Source organism: Mastigoproctus giganteus, chromosome 1 (assembly GCF_048544385.1).
Source record: "Mastigoproctus giganteus isolate SK-2022 chromosome 1, ASM4854438v1, whole genome shotgun sequence".
Classification (NCBI taxonomy): domain Eukaryota; kingdom Metazoa; phylum Arthropoda; class Arachnida; order Uropygi; family Thelyphonidae; genus Mastigoproctus; species Mastigoproctus giganteus.
The window spans coordinates 260093848-260117681 of NC_143575.1; the positions used below are offsets into that span (position 1 = coordinate 260093848).

Here is a 23834-nt window from a genome sequence, read left to right on the forward strand (position 1 = left end):
AATTGTCCAAGAAGTTAGTGTACATGTGCCATCCATAGCTTTTGGCATTACAACCAACAGTCCGATTTCTAGCTGCAAGAAACAGCCGGATACCACCATCTTGCATCTTTCACACTTTACTGTAGGCACCATTCTCCTCTATACATTCTGCAAACCAACTGTTTGGCATGTTTGACTCTCTTTGACCAACTGTTTGATATGAATACACTTAAAGCGACTTGTCGATCCGGAGTACCTTGTGTTTATTGGTTGGTGCTGTACGAAGCTTGTGTCAATTGTGCCACGAAAACCATTGTTATGCACAGCTCCTTAATACCTTGATCACACACACACACACACACACACACACACACACACACACACACACACACACACACACACACACACACACACACACACACACACACACACACACACACACACATTCCTATGAAGTATGGAGAATGTTTGCAGCTTCAATGCTTCAATGTGATCTTTTGCAAGGATATGTTATCTGCCCATGCACCATTTAAAAACCAACCCAACCTAGGATGTCATTTAGTTTGCTTTCGTTACTTTCTTTAGAGTAAGATGGTTCCTGTTAGTTTATATTTTTTGGTCTGTTTGATTATTTCACACAATTACATCGTCCTTGTTTTTATACTTTTCACTATATCAGATACCCTTGACTTTGCATGAACACAACAAGAAATGGCTGTTAAAGTATCCGACTATTAAGTCTCTTTGAAATTCAATGTTTCTTTCTACAACTCATTCAACTTGTTTGTCATATCTCTGCTATTCTTTGCAATTTTAAAACCCGTTAGTTTTGAATGCCTGAATGATGGCTTAATAGGTCTTTTGCATATGATTTCATCTGTTATGAATTAATTTCATAAAAAATATTGAATATTAGGGTTAACAGGGAGAACAAACTCCTTCATCCATGTTTATTATTTGCAAACAGATTTGCATGATTTGCAAACAGACGAGAGAACAGGCACAATTCTGGATGAAAAAGCATTGCTTTCCTCACCTGAGACTGACTAACTGAGTTGTAGTGTGAAATAAGGTCTTAAAAAGTTCTTTGCGTCATTGACGGAGTTTGATCTCAATTAATCCCATAGATTAAATTCCTAGCGAGTCACCTGTAACTTTGCAAGGAAAATTTCTTAGGATGGATCGCCCTCGTTAGTAGAAGCAATTTGTTTAATAAATAAAGATGAAATTGATTTGAACAGGGCAGGTGTATGCTCAGAGAGTAGGCCTAGGTGATTCATTTAAACTGTTAACTGGGGAGGAAGATAGGAAATTTACAGATTAGAGTAGCAAGAAACAAAATAACGCTTGCACCTATCTGGAGATCAGAAAGGAATCTGATCAAATCCATTTGGAGAGAGAGAGAGAGAGAGAGAGAGAGTTATTCTGATAAGTATTATAAAACTCTTTTTAAGCAACTTGGAAGAAGTAGGTGTGATTGCTACATTTTGGTTAACTTTAATTTGTTTCTTTTTGGTAGAAAATCCCAATCAGGAGTCATATGAAACCTTATTTTTGAACCAATTGGATGACCGTTATTTATTTGAGCCACTAAGGATCCAAGCAGTATCAAAGATATGACGCTGCAGGAATGGATTGCAGGTAACAACCACAATGTTATTAAAGTATTTTCCCAAAGGAATCTCGATGGTCAGTGGAAAGGTTAGGGACTTCAGTTTCATGAAGTGAAGACTATATCAGTTTGAAGTATTTCCTTTATCTGTTAATTTGAGAGACAACTTTATGCTGTGGGACATTTTAGATTTCAAATCGAAGTATGGTATATCTATTTCTTCTAGGTCTGAGACCAGTTTTTGAACTACATAAAAACAAAACAAAAAAAAAAAACTATGGCATTGACAATAAATTCGACTGTCTAAAATTTTGGTGATGGAACCGAAACCCTAAGGTATTCTGTTATCGATTTGCCAATATTTCGGCATGAAAAACCTAATTTCCTTGGAGATTAGTTATTGTTATAATTTGTGCTGAGACACTTAAGAATGTGAAGAGTCGGCATGTTGTGTCTAAGTTGCATTCTATGATTGGTTGCATGTTTCCTTAGATAAAAAAAGTTTCCAGCACAAAAAGAAATCATGTAATCTTCGCAGGAGACTATCTAATTTGGCCGTGGTGCAAAAAAAAAAAAAAAAAAAGTACATAACAGTTCCTATTCGAATCTATAACCTTGTCTATAACGTATGGAAAAGATGACGATTATTATATGCCAACCATATGGGCATTTCTAGGAAGGGAAAAAATTCAAACCTTTCTCAAAACTTGGTCGCTTGCAAAAACTCTTTTAATATTTGAAGTAATTTTCAACTATGGTTGATGGGAACAGCGATCATGCATTTAAATTTTAAATGATAAAATATTTTTATCTTTTAAAACTCCTTATAACCTGCCCCAGAAGAGTCCCGTTAGCTCCACAGTACGTAAATTGTCTTGAAAACGGAATCCAGATCGGATCCAAAACGTTGACACCAGCGCAAATTTATTTAGTTAATTGAACGTGCTTTCGAGTATGAAATCCCATTTTACACCACTGGGTATGAATAATTAAGCGATTTCATTTGAACATATATGTGGAGTTTGTGCTTTTAATAATTAAAGTAATAAATAATTAATTTGCATGTAATGTCTATCACAAATCATGCATTGTCCACACAGTGTGAGGAAACTCTTCAGGGCTGTGCAAAGGTACTGGGGGGGGGGGTACCGGATGCAAACGGGGTTAAGGGGCCTCGTTTATTTATGTTGAGACTTTCTCGTTTATTTATGGTGATACTGTGACGCATCCAATGCATCCCCATTTGCATGGCCCTGAAACTCTTGATACTATTCACTATAGCCCATTATAATGAAACCTGAAAAATAAAAAAGTTTCAAATAATGAAGACGAAAAAAAAAAAAAAAAAAAAAACACCTAACTAATAATTATGGAGCCTGTAGAGAATTCTCAGTGCTTGGTCTAAGTTCAGCTCTCTCCCCTTCCATTAGTCCGGTTTTTTTTTTTCATGCACAAAAAATTTGCAAGAGATGCTGGCATCCAGATTTAATATTGTATTTTTAATTGTAAATGGGAGCTATTAAATATTATGTAATAGTAAGTAGCATATTTTTTCACTATATTTTTATACACTTTTCTTTCTTTAAATTTGTATTAATTCGTTTATCGTACGCCATACTTTTTTCTTTAGTGGTTAATTATTTTTTCTTCTGTTTTTTTTTTTTAATGAAGAAGCTGTCCATTTAACCCTTACACTTGAATATATATATATATATATATATATATATATATATATATATACTGTATATATATATATATATGTATATTTTAATTAATATGATAAATAAAAGTAAAGATGGCAGTTCGAAACTCCGGAAAGCTTAAAAAATTACATGAAAACGTTAAAAGAAAGTTACGATAGCCTACATCAGATAAAGGCGGGAAAAATTTACTAAACACAGAACTCCGAAACGGGGAATAAAATATGAAATATTAATAAAATATATATATATATATATATAAGATTTACATATATATATATATATAAATAAATCTTTATATATATATATATAAAGATTTCCTGACAATTCACGAGGTTTTAAAATTGATACAGAGAGGTCGCTAGTCTCGCATTAATGGTTGAATGTTAATAGCTTGGCGTGCGTGAGGAATGGCAAAAAGGTTAAGCTGGACAATGAATATGAGTGTTTTCCTTCTAGTGTTTGTAAGATTTTGGTAAATGGCGGAAAGAAAATTTTCAAGAGGATTAAGCAAACCCGGATCTGCAGCCCAAGTAAGAGAAACTGTTTCTCAGGCTGTGAGGGAAAGCACCGTACTGGTAAGTGTGGCTGTCAAATCCCAATTATAACCTTGAAGCTTCCTTCGTTTCCTCGACAACTGATGCTGAAGCCCAGAGCAGTGGGATAGGTATTGAAATATAGTGGTGTTAATAACCCACTGGTCTGGACAATTAATATCGCTTATTCATTAATATCAATAGTACAGTAAATTATATATTTACATTGCTGCTTGAATTTATACGTTTAATCGAGTGTAAGGATCAGTTATTTTATTTTATTTATTTTTTTTAAAATCAAGCATATGAAACGTTACGTATCGATGCTGTTGAATTTATTATTTCAGATGTAATTTCTTTGATTAATGATGAATATAACTCGACTGTAATCTGAACATATTGTATTCTAAATATATCAGGGTGATGCGTAATGGAAAGTCTTTTTTTGCCATACACACAATAGCTAGTTCACCTGATTTATACATTGCTTTGCTCAGTGAACTAATAACCACCCCCTGGTCAAGTTCGCTGCCACTTGTAGATGGAACTGCGGGGGTTGACAAGTTAACATATAACACACCCACTGGATCTAAGTGTTGCGTATGTGTAATGCACAAGTACTACCCGATATGCACGTTGCTATGATACTCTAGACGATCTTATACGAGTGTCGCTTCCCCCCCGCCTTTTCCCCACACATGCACAAGAAAGAGATTGCAGACTGGGCATAGTACATTTTTTTAAATTCCTTACGGTTGAATAGCAACTCATATTAGAAGAATGCTGATTACGATACCGTGTGAAGATCTAAGGCGTTAGGAGATTATGCCTTTAGAGTTCGTGAAAATGATAGAAAATGATAGAATGATTTAATAGAATATTAATGTAATATTCTTCTCTCCCTGTTCTGAGAGACAGGGATTATTGTGTACAATATATAAAAATAATGTGGATGAAAACACTATCAGTTTTGATAAATAAGTGGAGAATTTATTTAATAAATGCAAATGTTACTATTAATGTGTATAATTCTGCAGAATGATGAGCATAACTAAAATAAGCCAAAAGGTCAACAATTTTATGTAAGTAATTAATAAATTTAGTCCATAAAAGTGTAGTTTAAGCACCTGGACAACATAGGTTTTATTATATTATTTACACTGAACATTTGTTTTTCTCGGGATCATCTTGTCTGTAATCTGCTTGCAGGGGCAATCCCATGTAGCGATCGAAGGGACTGTAGCCTCTTATGATGATTAAAATAATGCTGATTTGTGTTGCTACACTTAGATTTTTTTGTTTTGTTTTGCTACATGATTAAAGCTTAACGATTCCCGGGAACACTGCTTTATCCCCCCCTCACCCCTTGAAAATCCTGAGACCGCCCCTGACTTATATTATCTTTCAACGCTGGCTTGCATGTAAGGGAGATTCCCATCGCAAACCAAAAAGGATTTTCTTCTCTGAATTCAGGGAAGAAAATTAAGCAAACGATTTCTAAAATGATCGCAATCGTCTGCGATTTTTCTTTCTTCACCTCACAACCTGGCGAAAGCATTCACTTTCCCAATTTTTAGCCAAAGAATATTTGAGGGAAGGGATAGGATTATTCCCCTTTTGCTTTTTGATGAAAAAAAAAAATGTTAAAAAATAGAGAACAATGCATATAAACGGGGCTATAGTGGATGGTATACGCGGATATATGATGTTATACCCTCTGAATTTTTTTAGGTGAATGGCGTATACCTTCTGGTTATAACATTCTTAGAGTATACCTTCTGCTAACTTTGCGACTACAGCATTGCATATAAAGGAAATCACGGTAATGTTTTATCAACATTTCCTTAAACGTAGAGCTTTGATTTTGAGGCTTAGCTTAGATCAGTGTTTTCCACTGGCAGGAACTCTTACCTGCGGATGAAAGTTGATGGTATCTAGAGTTGACTACTGTATTTACATGAAACAAGACAGGTGACAAAGAACATTTTAAGTCGTACCAATGTGTTTGAATGGTATAATCCTTTCAAAGATGGACGTGAGGATGTTCACGATGACCAAAGAAGTGGACGTCCGTCATCCTCTAGAAATGAGAACAGAGTTGCAAAAGTTCGAGAAATTGTGGCAAAGCGATCGTCGTTTGGTTCTCAGAATGAGGACTGATGAGTTTGGTGTGAATACGGAGACGATTAAATCCTGCATGAAGATTTAGGAAAAAGAAAGCAAAATTTGTGCAGCACAGCTTCACGGATGAGAAAAATATATTCCCAATTCCTCGAAGTACATAATGTTTGCCTCCATATACGAGCTACTTTTTTTTTTTTTTTTCTGTGAACTTTACATAATGTTTTCTGGAATAGACTTACAAAATTTACTAAAAATGTTAGACACTTTACCAAACATGATTTTAACAAACTTCTAAATGCATCTGCCAAATACTTGATTATTTATGGCAGGCTTTAAAAACTTATTTGGTCCTCAGTTTGTAACGAATTTGGTAATGATTCAGCTTGGAAACAGGTAGCTTGTAAATAAATCCACCTAGCCACTGTCATATGTATTTCGTATAGTATGCAGGGCATTTCATTTCAGACGCTTTCGAATTTTATTTCTTAAATTAATTGAACTTCTTGATTTTTCGTTATTAATAGAAGCGAAAAGTAAATAAACTGATTGCCTTTTAAATAATTTCGGTTCACACAATTCACAACATAATATTCACTGAATGATTTTTAATACTTATTTCCACCTGAATTTTTATAAAAAATTGAAACACAACATGTACCTCAGGTCTCAGTATGCTGTCAACACTTTTGTAATGCAGTTTACTTATTTTTTCCCTGGATTTCAATAACAATTGAAATATAACACGCATTTTCGGTTCTGCTTTGATTAATATAATAAGAATTGGTAATAGCTCATTATTACTATTGTGTAATTCGTCATTATTTCGTTTCTGCACATCCGGCATATTGCCTATTCATCCTTCCAATCAGATCACGACAACAGACAAAATATTTAGTGCCATAAGTAAAATGTACGGTATTTGGATAGCCTATGTGATATGCATAAAAATAAATGAAATAATGATAATAATAATAAGATAATAGTAAAATAAATAAATAATAGTAACTGCCTGATTTCTATTTGTCCAATTTTAATGAAATTTGGGTTGGCTCGACATATCTTGCGATGATGAAGTAGAATTCTATTTTATCATTATACAGTACTGTATTTTATCAGTAAAGATAAATGTCGAAAGTCAATGACCACAGGTTAATCTGAAAAACCATTTCAGTTATTAATACAAAAATTATATACTGTAGTAGATTAATAAGTTAGGTAGCCCGAAGTTTGCTATCAAATAAAATTTACTGTAACCCCAAAAAATCAAGCCTTTTTCGCTTTTCCCTTGTAGACTTAAGGAGTAAAAAAAAAAAAAAAAAGTTTTCAAAAGTGTCCCAACAGAGTCAGCATTTCTCTTTTTGGATTTCACAATTTGCAACGACGTATTTTGACCCTTATCGGTCGCAGTGCGAAGCCATAATTTAAGACCCTTCCCTTTGCAAAAGAAGTCTTTATTATACACCATACAATACATAACATAAAACAGGATCGTCTGGCAGTTAGGTTCTGAGCACCTTCGGACTGAGTGGGCGCCCTTGCTGTTTACCGAACACCAACAAGTACAGAAACTTGTCAGGGTAGTAAGATCCCAAGCAGACGACAGCCACCTTTTTTGGGGAAGTAGTAACAGTAGTCTCAAGCTAAATTTTACGTTGCAGCCGTTTTTTTTTTTTTCTTGCGCTTGACCTACCTGTGGATTAAAGATAAATTGTCTGTATTTGATCGTCTGCTTACTCTCATTTGTATTTGGCAGACGTAGAATATCTTTCTGATCAGCAAACTCATCTTAACATATGTTAGACGTGTGTTGAGCCTAATTGACGTAAATTGTCTTCTGTTATCTTGTTTCAAACATCCTGCTTACTGAGCGTTGCAAAATTATCGTAAAGATCTGTTAATATTATGTAAACGCAGAACAATAGTAAAGATCGAGAGACTACAGATAAAACGGCGTATTATTAGATTTATCTTGGATTAGAACGATGAGTGAAAAGTAGATACAAAAAAAAAAAAAAAACCTGAGTTATTTCCCCCCCCCCCCCTCCACCACTCGGAGATAAATTTAGAATTGTATTTTAACAGTATATTGCATACGAATGACATTTTTTTTATGCGTTTTTTATGTAACGAAAATGCAATTAAAAATTAAATGCAACGAAAGTGCAAACTTACTTGGATACAATTTTCACCCACTAATATCAACGTGGTATGGAGATTGTCGATACTAAAACTCGGAAATCGATTAATGAGTCTGGCATCATGTCTAGAGAGTGTAAAGAGAAAATGCAGTGGGGTACAAGAAAGAATCAGTGAAGAGACTTTCTTAAAAATGTCTTTTTTTTTCCAGTTGCGAAATGACAATGACGAATGTTCGCGCTAGTTGGAGTGTAATAAAAGATCAATTGGTTATTGGTAATATTAGTCCAGTAGTTCTTTGTTAAAATAACGGTAGAAATTGAACAGAAGAACGTTGGTAGCAAGCCTAGTTAATTATATAAGAAAGAATAGAACGAAAAGAAATTGCTTTACGTTGTAAGAAATGGAAGCTCTATTTTTGGAATCTGTGTTCGGCAGAGACTGATTGATCGCCTTTGGTACTCCAAAGAAAACTAAAGTCACGGTATGTTCGGTATGCCATTCACCATGGATAGTGGAGGGGGGGGGGGTGGATGAAGGGTCGCCTGCTTTGCTCGTTATAGGAAATTGCTGTTTCAAGTTGCGCTACTTTCTTAATGAGATTTTTTCTTTTTATTTATTTATTATATATATTTTTTTATTGGCTATTCTACACCGATTTAGCCAACTGTACTTCGCTGCAATTCCTGGAGAGGTGTTGGACATAGGTGATCTTTAAGCAGAATGGGGAGCTCTCACGTATGGTTTTCGCATTATTATAAGAATATTTTGGTGGAAGCAACAGAGGTAAATGTGTTTTTTATTTATTTATTTTTTTTTAAAAGGAAATGCCAAATATGAAAGGTATTAGAACCTTTAGCACTATGCATAGATTGAAGGTACTTGTTGACATTTGACTTGAAGTTCTATAGGTTGTAATTTTCAGAGAAACGGTAGTTGAAGGAAGAAGAAAAGTTGGTTCTCTGAGTTTGATGGACAGTAAATGAACGTTGACTGTTGTGACATGTATTCGGAACTGGTTTGGAAGAGAGGAAAATTACAGAAGCCAGTTCAAAAGAGTGCCCGTGGAAGTACGTATCAATAGAAAAAGGCATGCAGCAGAAATAGTGTATATGAGACATTGTGTTGAGACTTTGTAAGAGATGGGTCATTAATTAATCAGACTGCCCTCTTTTGAATGGCGTCTAGAAGCCCGAAAGAGATTTTGGGGACACTACAGAAGATGTGGGAACAATATTCCATGCAGCGTGGATTTTAGATTTCTACAGAGATTTGTACAGAGTGAGTAGTTTATAAGAAAAGTGATGCCAAGAACAAAAGAGAACTCAGTTTTTTTAGATGCAGAGGAAGCAATTTTTTGAATGTGCTTATGGGGAGAGGAGAGAGAGAGAGAGAGAGAGAGAGAGAGAGAGAGAGAGAGAGAGAGAGAGATATTAGAAGTAAGAGTAATCCTTCATAGAGATATGAGATCTTGTCTAGAAATCCGAGTGCCATCTAAGCAAAGCATCCTTTTTGCGAGATATAAGACAGGACTGAGTTTTATAAGGATTGAAATTAACAAAATTCTCTTTGCACTGTTGAAGAATTAAGTGGAGATGAGCATTTAAGAAAATGGTAGTAGATATTCGAAAAGTTACAGCTGTTTGTGCAAGGCAAGATTTCTCAAACTGGAAGGTGGAGTACAATGTGCTGTCATCATCAAAATTATGGATAGGATTTCCAGTCAGTAGAAGGTCATTAATAATCAAAGGGAAAAGATCGGGAGAAAGAACTGGACCTTAGGGAACGTCAGCATTAGTGGAATAGTTAAAGAGAGCCTTCTACAATTGCCCTCAGTGAGCGGTCAGAGAGAAAACTGGATACTCAATTACAAAAAACAGTTGGCAGACCATGAGATGGAAGCTTATATAGGGGAACTTTATGTCAAACATGATCAAAAGCCTTAGAAATGTCAAGAGCAAAAAAAAAAAAAAAGGTAAAATGCAGCCATTATCAACCCACTGCAGGATGGAAGCCTCCTCAACAATTCATGCTGAGGGAAATGGACCATAGTCTGCCACGATGGTCCATTGCGGGTTGGCAGAATGACCGTATTCAGCAGTCAGGGGCTTGAATGCCGGTCTACTCAAAGAGCGTGTGCTACTGCTACCGCTCCTGACCACTCTGCTACGGATTCTTTAACTGTCAAGAGCAACTGCTTGCATTTCACCAAACTTTTCCATTGAATTTGTATTTGTCCATAGATGGATAACATAAGCCAAAATATCACCAATGGATCGACACTAACAGTATCTATTTTGGCAGTCATTGATCAGAGTGGAAGGTTTAGATCTATTTCAGGTTCTGTCTAATTTGTCTAAGTGGGGTTCATAGTTGGTGGAGAAAGACGACATACAAGAAAGTTCTTTTTAGTGGTCATTACGCAGTAAACTCGTCACGTGATATAGTGAAAATACCGCTTTACCTTGCTTTTTTGTTGTTAAAATCATTTGAACTGAGTGGCCACTTTATTAGCCACTCCTACCTAATAGTGAGTATATTCCTCTTTTAGCCCTCAGAACAGACTTGATTCGTCGTGTAATGAACTGAACGAAGTACCGAAAGCATACCACACAAATGCTGTGTCATATTGAGTCAGTTGCTTCCCACAGTTTTTGCATTTTGGATTATTACAGATCTCTACTCTGAAAGGCTCCTATCTCATCCTACGGGTGCTTAGTTGGATTAATATTTGGTGACTGGGGAGGCTGCATTCACTAATGTTGCTGGAAACAGTTTTTTACAGTTCTCTTGTGACACGTCTAATTATTCTGTTATAAGAACCGATTCGCAGTTCTGTGCATTGCAGCCATGAAGGAATGCGCCTTGTCGGAAACAATATTTATGTGGCCAATGGCACCCAAATGATGCTCCGCTGGTATATTATAGGACATAGTTTCACGAAAACATTTCTCATTGCGTCCCCACCATCCTGCATTTGACACCCGGCAGGATAGGTTCATGGACTGATGTTCTTTTTACTATATTCTGGTCCTTCATCGGCATGAAACAGAAACTAGGGTCCGTCAGACCAGGCAACGTTTTTTTCAGCCCTCCGTTAGCCAGTGTTTGTGCACTTTGTTTTTTTGCTGACAAGAGTGGAATACAGTATGGGCGTCGGTACCCCGTTTGTGACAAGGTATTTGTGTGTTCTGAAATGCCTCGTTGGTTACGACTGTTGTATTAACTTGTTATTTGATTGACTAGCTTTTCTGTTACCTTGTACCATTGTCAGCTTCGGTTGGACCCCTCGCGTCAATGAGCAGTGTTCGACCATAGGATAGAACGATAGATTAGTCCAATCTTGATACACCCTAGACACAATCGTACTTGAAAACCGCAGCAGGGTTGCAGTTTCCGAGATACTTATACCGCCGTGTCTAGCGCGGACTACTGTGTTTCCCTTCCGTCTAACACGAGTGTGTAGACCCAAGGTAAACGTGTGGTGCGCACTGCCCTTCAGCCTGGTGATTGGGCATTTTTTCTTCCACAACAACAAATTAACTAGATATGCTGAAATTGTAACTTGTATCTCAGATATGCAGCCACATGTGTTCTGTCAGCAAGATGGGGCATCATTTGGAGGTTTACTGAAGTTCGGTTGTGTGATAAGCTTTTGAATTGCTTTAAGTGCAGAAAACCGTTTTACAATATCTATTTACAATAAAAATAAATAAATAATTGAGCTTCACAGTCAGGTAAATAATTTATGGACACCTTATATAATGTTTTCACGAATGAGTAATCTTCGATTTTTTTTTTTTTTTTTTTTAACGTATTTTTTTTTTGTCATGATCAACGGAAAAAAAGTGGTAAAAGTTGATATATCGATGTTGACTACGAAACTCATTACGAAATGCTCCTCGGGTAACTTAATAAATTTAATTTCGCGTTCTAGCAATACCTAGATATGATTTGCTATTCTTCGTCACTTCAGCCAGTAAGATGCGTTCTGTAAAATAATGCTGTCGATAGTTTAGTGTCCATATTGAGTCGAAAGTCGCGCCAATCTTTGCAAGACTAGAATCGGCAAACAAAGAACTAGAGGAAGAGATTAAACGTCTCATCTGCTGGACACTAAAATATCAGTGGCCATATCAGATATTTTAATTGGCATGGTGAACGTATTTGTCGAGTCCTAGATGTGACTTGTTATAACATAGTAAATTCTCCCTCTCTCCTATCTGCTTCTTGGTATCCTGTGTATCTTCTGCCCCTTGCACGAACTCGATTAAAGCATTTGATATAAAACAGAAAAGGTTAAAAACGGCTTGTTCATCTCTTTTCGAGATACAATTCTACATCTATAACGCAGAGCGGGAGAAATATAGGTCCAAAAAATTGTTGAGACCAAGTTTCAGTACAAGTGTTGTAACTTGGGCCGCTTGTGAAGTGTTAAAACGTTTTTGTGATTCTTAATTTATCCCATCAAGCCGTCTGTCCATGATGACTAATGCCTAGTATTAGTCATCATGGGCAGAATTATTAAGAGGGCTATAAATCTCTTGAATTCGGTGTCCATGACCAGAAAGGAGAGCGAAGTGCACATGGGCATTACTTGGTTATTTAATTACCACGTCAGCGGATATTTCTGTTCATGATATCGTTGAGAACTTGATAGACGGGTGGAAAGTGCATCTGAATTGAAATATAGGTCAAAGAAATGCGAAGTGTGAAAATCCTTTATTGAATTTCGCCCTTTTGGGCAGTGAAACGGAAAATGAAAGATCATTTCCTGTTTGGGAATTGAGGGAACATTGAGCAGCTGTTTTGAATTTAACAGAAAGGTAAAGCGGATGAAGGGATGTTAAACTTCCGGACTAACAACAGTAGCCTATCCCGTCTGATAGTTAACACTCGCCTGTGATTTTGAAATGGCATCTGAGTCATCCGAAGAAATCTCGTTGTGTGATCCAGATGTTTTATATAAAAGATAGGATACGAATTATGCTGTAATTTGAAGAACTAGAAATCATTTTGTGTGAAATGAAATCCAATATTTGATTATACTGAAGACTGCTGATTGGAATTTTAATTAATAGGGGTAGTTGGAAATTTCCGAAGGAACAAATTTTTGGGGTTAACTTTCTGAAATGGTTCACTGTTCTAGAGGGGATCGCGTCAGTTGAGTGCATGACAGTTTGGTGTATGCGGCAATTCGGTGAAAATTGTCTAATATAATTTGGTGAAAGACAATTGGGTGGCTACGATTCGGTGAATTTTTTGGGAGAATTCAGTGTATGGCGAAGCAAGAAGAATTTAGGAGATAAGATTTTAGGAGATCCTAATAAAAAAAAAATTGCACAGATAGGTTAAAGATTTAGATACAAGAAGACCTTGTTCGCACTTTACTTTCACTTCTGTAAGCTGTTTAGAAAATACACATGTCGGTGGGGTTGGGGGGAAAGATGTTCTAGAGATAAGTAGAGATCATTAATGGATGCCCGTTGGGTAATGCGATTCTTCTAATGTCCTGTTTGAAACCCGCGCTGTGCTTTTTATTGAAAGGAGTTAGTAGTAGGCTAGTGCCGTGGATGGTTTAAGAGTAAGTGGGTAAGATTCCCTGAAGATTGTGTAGGGGGTAGGAAGGGAACTCCGGGTTCCCTTCCTATGTGGATATGCGTTCTGGTCCATTGAGGCGTTTTCACCAGGATCCGTGGCAGTTCTCGACATTCCTGACTAAGGGATGGTATGCCAACTTAGTTACCATTAAAGGTGTTACAGTATGGACCGAACCATGCTGAAATTGGCACGTGCCCACTTTCTAACCTGCCTATGAGAAAGATCGTGAATCCTGTTATACAAAATCGATAAAAAAAATATCCTTTTTTTTTTTCTAAATTTATGCATCCCTTCTCTCTAAGTCGCAAAATTTCCCTTGTTTCCCAAAACTTTTACTTCATTAATTTTGTTAATTTCTGATCTATGTTGATGCACCGAATTGTCGCATACAGCGAACTGTCATGCACCGAACCGTCTTGCAACGAATTTACGTGGACCCGCGCCGTAGAGATATATCCAGTCATTAGCCATTGGATAATGATCTGAAGGAAGTGTATGAAGAAAGTATCATCGTCAGCCACTAATTAGAACAGCGGAAGCAATTGCAGAAATGAGCATCGCAGCACAACTGACTCTTAAAAAAAAAAAAAATCCAGAAAGTTATCAAGGAGAAACAATTGTTAGTCGAGCATATCGGAAGAATCATGCCCTAGGATTTCCAGTTTTTTTCTAAAGAAATTCTGATTTGTTGAGAGCAGAAACCTACAGATTATGGAAAGAGTTGAAGTTGTTCAATGACATAAATATTGTTATAACGTCACTCTTCGGGAGCAGTGTATCCGTGAATTGAGCTATAAAGGATTTATTGCTTTAAAATTTTAGTGAAAGACTGATTTTCGAGGAATGGTCTGATATCCATTTTTGCCACTTCGCTTCATTTGATAATATTTTTTTTAGGATCTGAAGCAATCCAAAGAAAGAAAAATCTTTTATTTTTTGTGTATGATTTGAATCTTCTTACCACTATACTAAATTAAGTCGCAAATCATTTTTATTTTTAAATCAATTTTTAACATAATTTATCGTCCACTTAGCACATAAATTATTTAAGAAACTATGTTGAATAATATTTATAATACTTACTTCATAACGCAGATGAAGAAATTCTAGGGATTTCTTCATCTGCGTAGGGAGGATGGTTGATCTGTACAATGGCGTATTTTGTCAGAAATATCTTCTCAACAATTGCGGTATGGGCGGGGCCATTGAGATGTAACAAGAACAAGCTGAATTTTCTCTAGAAAATGAGGCTGCGTTCAGGAAATGCACTTCTGTGGTCTTTGAAGCACCTTTACGTAGAACGCAGCAGTGACTCTCTCCCCCCCTTCAGGTACAAATTCCTTGTGAATCACACCCCGTTTGTCCAAAAACATGATCAGCATCGTCTTCATCCTGGACTTTTGTAAACGAAACTTTTTGAGCGTTGGTGATTATGTTGAAGACCACTGCATCCTCTGATACTTCGTCTCTGAGTCATACCGAAACACCCAGCACCCATCTCCAGTGACAATACAGTCGAGGAAATAAGGACTTGTTTTGACAAGTCTGGATGAAATCTTCATGATGTTGCTTCTGCTCATCCGTGAGGCTGCGCGGCACAAATTTTACACATATCTTCCTTTTCCTTAATCTTCATGCAGAAATTGATGAATCGCCTCCTTATTCATATCCAACTCAGCAGCCATCATTCTGAGGTTCAAACGACGATCTCTTGCCACAATTTCCCGAACTTTTGCAACTCTGTCCTCATTTCAAGAGGTTGACAGACGCCCACTTCTTGGGTCATCGCGGACATCCTCATGTCCGTCTTTGAACCGCTTATACCATTCAAACATATTGGTACGACTTAATGTTTCATTTTATCATAAACAGTTTTTAACATTTCATACTTCTCTGTTGTTGCAAATTTTCTCAGTTTAAAGCAGAAATTTGATTTTCGTTTCGTTGTTCCATTGCAAAACGGTAACACGGAACATTTACACTACTAACGAAACTTGTTACTTGTAGCTGGTCAGCCTACTGGGCATTGTCTGTACCACCATCTATTGGAGAAGTTTGAACTACCACGTACCACCCCCGTTTATTTTCAAACTCATTGAACATGATCGCAAAAGAACCAGTCCGGGAACTTTTTTTTTTTTTTTTTTTTGCCACACCTCGTATATTGTAGCTGAAGCACACTGGATAGATGTTATGTTTGTTGCCATACGCTGTTTGGAGGAATGAATGGTCAATATGTTTTCGGTTCACGCATAAAAGACGTTGTTTTTTTTTTTTTTTAATTATGACTATTTATTAGAGTAAATAAGGGCAATCATTGCTACTTAAGCATTGGTAGATGTTTTATATTTGCTATTCAAGAAGGATTACCTGGATTTTATATTTATATAGCTGAAATAAACTGTAATGCAGAATTTGAGCCCTCGTGGGTAGCAGTTGGTAGGATAGCCGTCCTTTCCACACCGGGTGGAAAAGACCTGAGTTCGAGTCCTGTCGATGGCGTGAGGAATTTTTATGTGCATTTTTCACAACGTGACCGAGTTAGCTCGGATTTTTCGTCCGGCAAACAGAAAATCGACCTCGGAACACACACGCAATTTACAGATATATATACTGGAAAATATGGCCTTAATCCCTGATGTTCCTAAAAACTTTACTACAAGAACCGAATTTGATTTCATAGTGCAAATTGTCGCTTTTAATGCTGTTCAGTCAGTCACGCACTCCCCACTCCCGGCATGCATTCGCTCATTTATTGAAACTGTTGTGTTGCAAATTGCCATTGGCATTCATTGAGTTATCAGTATGGACACGATCAGGGCCAAAATTTTGTTCATAAAAAATTTAAAAGTAGTTTTAGACTGAACTGATAATACAATCTAGGGTTACTGAAGAAATAAGCAGGGCCGGCTGAACCCATTAAACACTTCTTAAAGGACGTGTTCAATGGGTTCAGCAGAACCTGGTACCCCCCAATAGGGAGAGTTTTAGAAAATTAATTCTTATTAATTTTCGGCAGTACAATCCCGATTGTACTAATTACAAATGAATTGACACCCCATATGGAGAAATTTAACCGTTAACTTACTCAGACTGCATACAAAATGATAAGTTTGTTTTATTTTTCTTTCAGAAAACAAAAATTAGTAGGAATATTTATTTTATAAAAAAGAACAGATAATGTTACGTGCACGGACTATGTTCAGCAAAAACAGATAAAAACATTCCGAGCCATGCGGCTACGTAGGTCATCCGCAGGTATTACATATGCATTTCTTGACCGGAAGTAATGTTTACTAACAATATGCACGCTCATGTCTCGCGAATTTCATTCAAAGTCGATGTTTTGCCAAACCCATAAACAATGTTGTGTTGCCCACTGTTTCAGAATTTGTACGTATATTATAATTTTGTTTTTTCAAAGGTAAATACATTAAATCTGATTCGCTTGTAAATAATATTATTAATTTTGACATTTTTTAGTATGTGAAACTAACCTTTGGGCTGCGTGAGGCAGTGGTTTTCAAAATGGGTGCCACGGCGCTCTAGTTTGCCGCAACAACATTCCAGGGGTAACGTAATTTGGGTTTAAGTTACTTAAACTTATTATTTTTAAATTTAAGTATTTATTTTATTATAATAAGGTACATCCTTATAATTCTATTATAATAACTATTGTATAACTTTTTAAAATATTATTTATATATTAATAATATTTTAATAATATTAATAAATAAATTATTTATATATATTAAGGATAGGTCGAAAATCACTGATGTAAGGATTTTGTTGTTTTTCGTTTCTTCTTTTATATGTTACCTCTATTATTAAATTGCCATGTAAATATATTGTACCGTCTGTTATTTTTTCATCTTCCTTCTTGGTTAATGCAAGTCTGGCCTTTCAGACAAAATATAAATAATGGAAGGTGGGGCGACTTTTAGTAGTGCATTGCGGTAACTGTAGTATTTAATTATTCAACACAGTAGCTTAGTCTGTTATGTTTTGCTTTTCTGGTGGCACGAAATAGAACGTTGTTTTTTTTTTTTTTTCTCCCTCTTTTTGTTTTGTTCGAAATATAGATCGTACAGAGTTTATCCATAGCATGTGTAAAATTCACTTACGTAAGCGCACATGTTTGTAGTGTGTTTACGTTAGAAAGATATCTGCTATTTTTTTTATTAGGTTATTTATTTATTTTTATATTTATTTTTTTCTAGTAATGGCTGGATTTTATTTTCGAACATTCCCAATTATTTAATCCAAGTTTCTGCAGAACTCCAGTATCTCTTAATGAAATTTGGGATGGATTAGCAGATCTTTTTGAAAGAGCTAAATATCCGTTAAAATATTCATAAAAATCCGTTAATTAACAGGCGAGTTGTTACGTGCGGACTTACGGACGGACATGGTGAAGGCAATAGGAGCTTTATGTATATTTGTGCTGACTTGCCTAGAACAAAAAAAAAAAAAAAAAAACACACTAGTGTTTGAGCTTCATTATTTCAAAATATTTACTGCTTCTCGCTCTCTATATGGGAAAATTTCAAAATGCGCCCCTGGTTAGGACATGGCAACTGTAAAAATGTTTCATCTCTCAATATGTTTTTGAAGATTTTATAATCGGAAATACTGTATATTCCCGGCTACCTTTTTAAGCACTAAAAAATAACCTAAAATTTTAAAGTCTCTTTATGCGCCCAGTATAAAATTCTGAACTTCAAATTAAGGGCACGTGCTTATGGTTAGAGAGATGCAAGTTTAATACTAATATACTTACAATTTATTACATATATTTTCACCTATACATCATTGCTCACCTCTTAGACAAAAACAGTTAAATGTTATTGTCTTTTCAGCTATAACCTAAGAAAAGATGGCTCGTCTAGTTGATTGATAGTCTTATTTTGGTTTCTAGTAATAAGTGATTTTCATACTAATCGCAGTTTAGGCGCGTCATCATATATGCGCCTTTAGCATGTCTGTCCGTCCGTCTGCATGTAGTAACTTGACTCCTTGATCGATTTTTACGAAATTGTTTTCTTTTTTATTTTTTCAACAGATTTGTCGAATTAACCATTTATTTATTTTTTAATCGACAAACAGAAATCTAGCAATTATTATATATATTTTTTTCATACATAGGCTATCCATATATCGTATACTGGATATTGTGGTTTTTTTTGTTTTTTTTTTTTATGCGTTGGTTGGAGGAATGAATGGGTAGTGTGGCGAATACGCAGAAACAAAATGCTCTCGGTCTGAGTATAGAAATCGTTGGTTTTTGCCCTTTTTTTTTTTGTAATAAATCATTTGATTATTACTATTTGCTTGCGCGTTTGAATTGTAACGCACTGTAAACATTTATTAATTTATTGTATACTGTACGATTCTTGGTTGTTTCTTTTTGATATAAGCTGACTGTCCCTTACTAATGATCCACGGTTATTAAAATTTTCCATTCATTCAAGTGGTGCCTTATTGCTAAATGTTTATAGGACTTTCTTACAAAGTAAATAGTAAGATATACACTTTTATACGAGAGCTGTTCAAATATTAAAAATGATCATAATTTTTTTTTTCACAACGTTTTTCTCACATTTCCTTTTTTAACTTTGAAAAAAAAAAAAAATCGCAAGGTCAGGACTGTAGAGCGCTGATGTGAAATGCATTTGATATTAATGCTAAGTACTCGATAACATTATAAGCAATGTGAGGGCTCTCGCATTGTCGTGATGCAGCATCCATCCACCTGCGTGCAGTTGTGGTCGCAAACGACCACGACCGCAAATGATGAAAATGTCCAATGTGATCCCTCAAAGTGTACAGTACAGTTCTATAGTAAGACCCAATAATAGTCATATGACGCGGCACAACAGACTGCTAAACCATTCTCTGAATATCAAAAATAGAGAACCTTTCCTGCAGAAGCCACAACTTTGCCTTTTCAGTGTTGGCGATGACGTGGACTTCCAAACAGAGCTTTGTTGCTTACTCTCTGAGTCGAAACGATGAAGCTGTTTCATTATCACCTTGTGCAGAAACTCGCCATCTTCAGTAACCATCCATTGCAGCTTCTGACAAACCGCTCCATGCGAACTTGCTGTTGCTCAGGTGTGAGTAGCCTTGGAAGCCAGCGTGCACAAACACCTGTCATATGTAAATGGTCACGGAGAATACCGTGCGTGCTTCCTATTGATATTCTCAACGTCTCTGCCAGTTCCTTACTATTATACAACCATCTTCTCTCACAATTATAGAAACCGTGTTTATGGAACTCCAGGACTGCCGATTTTTGTGATTGAATCATGCCCATCTTCTAAACCACCTGAGAGCTGTGCTATATGAAAGCGTAGATTCACCATAAGCCTCTTTTAACATTTCATTTGCTTCAGCTGATGTTTTCTTGAGATGGAGACAAAATTTCAGCAGCATACTGTTTCTCGTGTGTCACGTCCATTGTTAGTAGGCGAAACTGAATAGGCATAAACTTGACCGACCGCCAAGGTCACACCGTGCGCACGAGTCAATTGCGCAGTTGCTATGTGATGCAGCTTGATTTTGTCTTAAATTCTGCAGCTTAGCTAGAAATAGCAAGCAGTACGGTTGTTCATGAAAAATTATGACCATTCTTTATTGAACAGCTTTCGTATTATGCTGTATTCTGTCTACTAAAATACTCACTAAGAATAAAAATAAAAAATATATATATAATTGTTCCACATTTTATCTGTTTATTTTTAACTGCTGAGTACTGTACTTTGTTTTCAAAACAGTAAGAACAGTCCAGAGTTGTTTACAAGCTGTGCAGCTTGTTAGACAATACAGCGATCTGATTGCCATAAGTGTGGTGAGCATCGGAATCCTGTCGAAAATACCTGTGGCAGACATTTTCAGTTTGCAATATAAGATTCTGGAATATGCGGAACTGTCTCCAAGTAAAGCTGCTCTACTAATTGGCCTACTTAGCTCCCCTGTTGCTAAAATTACGATATTCTCATATTACGTACGAGAACTACAGAAAGGTTTTAGGACCCAGTTCCATTACTAGTCTTGCCGTTAGAATAGAATAGAAACACGCTTGTGGACAAAATTAAGGCAACACGTTGTTTTTCGCTTGTATTTTAATTATAATAGTGAACTAGAAGATGAAATTACGTTTTTCGTATTTTTCATGCAGTTTTGTCATCAAATCTAAATAGATCCACTAGCATTCCAACGTTCAAATTACTGAATCATATATAAACGATATGGTAAAAATCCATTTCCTATGAGTGCCATTTCGGTGATTTCACCAGCATCAACAGTCTTAGTTTGGAATACTCTGCGATAAAGGGATCTTAGAACGACTTCAGGCAGAGGTGGATAGTTAAATGTGTCAAAGATGATAGACATATTTCGGAAATAATTTTTAAAAGAAACGAGAGGAAAAGCCAGTCAGTATTTTGATTTGGTAACAAGGTGGTACAGTCAAATATCATCACACAAGCCGTAGTCTTTTTGTGGAGAACAAAGATGAGAAGAGTTGACGAAAATCTAACTTGTGCTTAGGTAATCGGTGGTTTGTATTTTTGCTGCTACATACTGGGTAGCCTGTTTCAATGGACGTGACTAACGCGCCAGATTACTCTTTTCGGCTTATAGCCAGATTTTTGATCTAGAGAAAAGGAACTAATACAGTACATCAAATATCAGAGAATGGATCGCTGTAGTTGGTTGACTGATTGTGCTTCTCTCTGTGGATGTTCAAAGAGATTCTTCTTTATGGACAATTATCCTGTTTAATAGAGAATCAGCTGGTACACGAGTAGCCGAAAACTGAAGATATCCAAAGAATTCAACGGCAGGGTGGGTCGACCTAAATCAACAACCCAGTTTGGTTTACCCATTACATGCAAAAGTTTCTAACTACACTTGTCTTGTATGCGTCAGTTATATGGTCCTCGGCTTTTCCCATATGCCGTTAAGTTACTTAATATGTAATGTTGGATTCTGCAGTAGTTTAACATGGCTACCTAGGCTTTAATGTATTGAAAGCAATTCTGGAAAATTTAGGATATATAGCCAGTTGAATTCATTTCGTAATATCACATCACAAGCCTGCAGCGGGTGCAGGCTTGTGCCAGTCTTCTAGAGCGGTATGAGACCATGAGCTATGATTTTCTTGACGGCGTCGTCACCGCAGATGAGAGATCTGGGTATACCATTATGAACTGGAGTCAAACGGTAGGCTGTAGATCGGCAACATAGGGATTTACCGATAAAGAAGAAATTTATGGATCAGCCGTCTGCTGAAGAAAAAAATCACGTGTTCCATTTTTGAGAAAAGAGAAGTTAATTTTGTTGGAGTTCCTGAAACCGGAACATGCTATTTAATTCTCTGGCTATGTGGAGACACTGAAAAGGTGAGGACACGAATTGAAACCTTAAAGCTAGAAAGTTGTTTTTGTGTTTCAGGTGCAACAGCGACTTAGGTCATATTGCGCGGTATATGGTATGTTTGTAAATTGCGTGTTCTGTGGTTCGCTATTTGCCCAAAGAAAAACGAGTTTCCGGAAGGGGGAACCATGCTACAATCGCCTGAGATCGACTAACTTAGCCACGTTTTGAAAAAAGCCCATAATTTCTCATGTCATTGACGGGATTCTAACTCGAATCTTTTCCACCTGGTGTGAGGGGCAGTGATTCTACTAACTGTGCTGCCCGGGAGGGCAGGTTAAAAAGACAAGAATATTTCTCTTTCAGCACGACAGTGTCGAACCCCATCATCACAAGGAAAACCATTTATGGAATTCAGGTGGACTGTTACGACATTGCGCCATTAGACTTTCACCTGTTTGGCTTATGTTGGGTGGCCTTTGTGGAGAACACTTGAATGACGATGCTGTTATTGTAACCATCAAGAAGCGGCTTTTGGAGGTTGATAGCAACTTGTACGAGAGAGGGAATGCTGGCTCTGGTTGAGCGGTGGAGAAGATGTATACCAAGTGACGAATATTCTGAAAAATGTGTCTAAAGACCAAGTATTGAAATATACACTTTAAATTAGTGTGCATTCAATAGTCTCCATGAAAAATATTTGGAGGCGTTAAGAGTTTCTGAGCGACCCTTCTATACAAAATTTAATTTCTGCCCTCACAGAATAAATTATTCTGAAATTTATAACTTATCTTAATTTTCTACGCCAGCGTCAATATGCGACTGTTTTATTATTATTATTTTTTTTACTTCTACAGAAACCAACCACTGAACTTGCGTGCAATCACCCGCGATAAGCTTAGCTAGACACACTTCGATTGCGAGACTGATTTTAGACATGTGAGCTGCCTAAGTTCGCATGTCTAAAAGGGTCTCTCTTCTGTAGAGCAGGTTAGTAGTTTGCGCACTGCGAAAACAGTTAAATAGGTTGAATATAGTAATTACCAGTCATGGAAATTGCAGTTGGTAATGATGATTGCCGTATTTTCCGCACCGGTTTGAAAAGGTGTCCATTTGATGAATTCTCTGCAAAGGCTTGCAAGGAACTACGTTTGCATGTAGTACTGGAATATAGGTCACTTATTGATGACAAAATTATATTTAACTTTTTCCGTGGCTGTCGAGAACTATCATGGGAAATGTGGGAGGATCCAGTTGCCAATAATTTATGATTACCATTGGACATTTTGAGCGCTGACGGAAATGCGTAGGTCACTGTAGAGAGGTAAATTGGTCTAGTTGTATCGTATTGGGGTGAGAAAGATGAACATTATTTACCAGTGTATTAAACTTGAACAAGATCTTAATGTAATTGCATCACATTAAAAAGTGATTGTGGAAACCACAAGGCCGTCAGCTGACATGTTTTTTGCTATTTGGGAGAAGAAAGAAGGAAATGTTTTTAATTTAACGAAGTACAAACAATTATGCACTTACTGGTCAAAAAATTAGAAACATTTTGCAGTTTGCATCAACAGATAATTCGTACGGTATGCAAATACAAGTTGTAACCTGATAGGATTACAAGTTTCTTGCTATAAAATATATATACCGTACAGCTTCCTTGGGTTTCTTATTCGATCCGGTCGTGGCGAAGACAGCTGAATCATTCCGATTTTCAGGAAGTTGTTATTGCTAGAGCACGTTTAGCAGGAGCCGCAATTCAGA

The 23834-nt window shown here is 36.5% G+C and overlaps 1 protein-coding gene across 1 annotated transcript in view; it reads left to right on the forward strand.

The window, feature by feature from the left end:
- The first annotated feature begins 3719 nt into the window (after window positions 1–3719).
- The window catches only part of Ziz (dedicator of cytokinesis protein Ziz), a 464297-nt gene continuing 444182 nt past the window's right edge, over window positions 3720–23834 (forward strand). Inside the window, 1 exon segment of the mRNA XM_090369931.1 lies at window positions 3720–3869. Within this exon segment, the coding sequence (XP_090226057.1) occupies window positions 3771–3869 (99 nt within the window). The 5' untranslated portion in view covers window positions 3720–3770.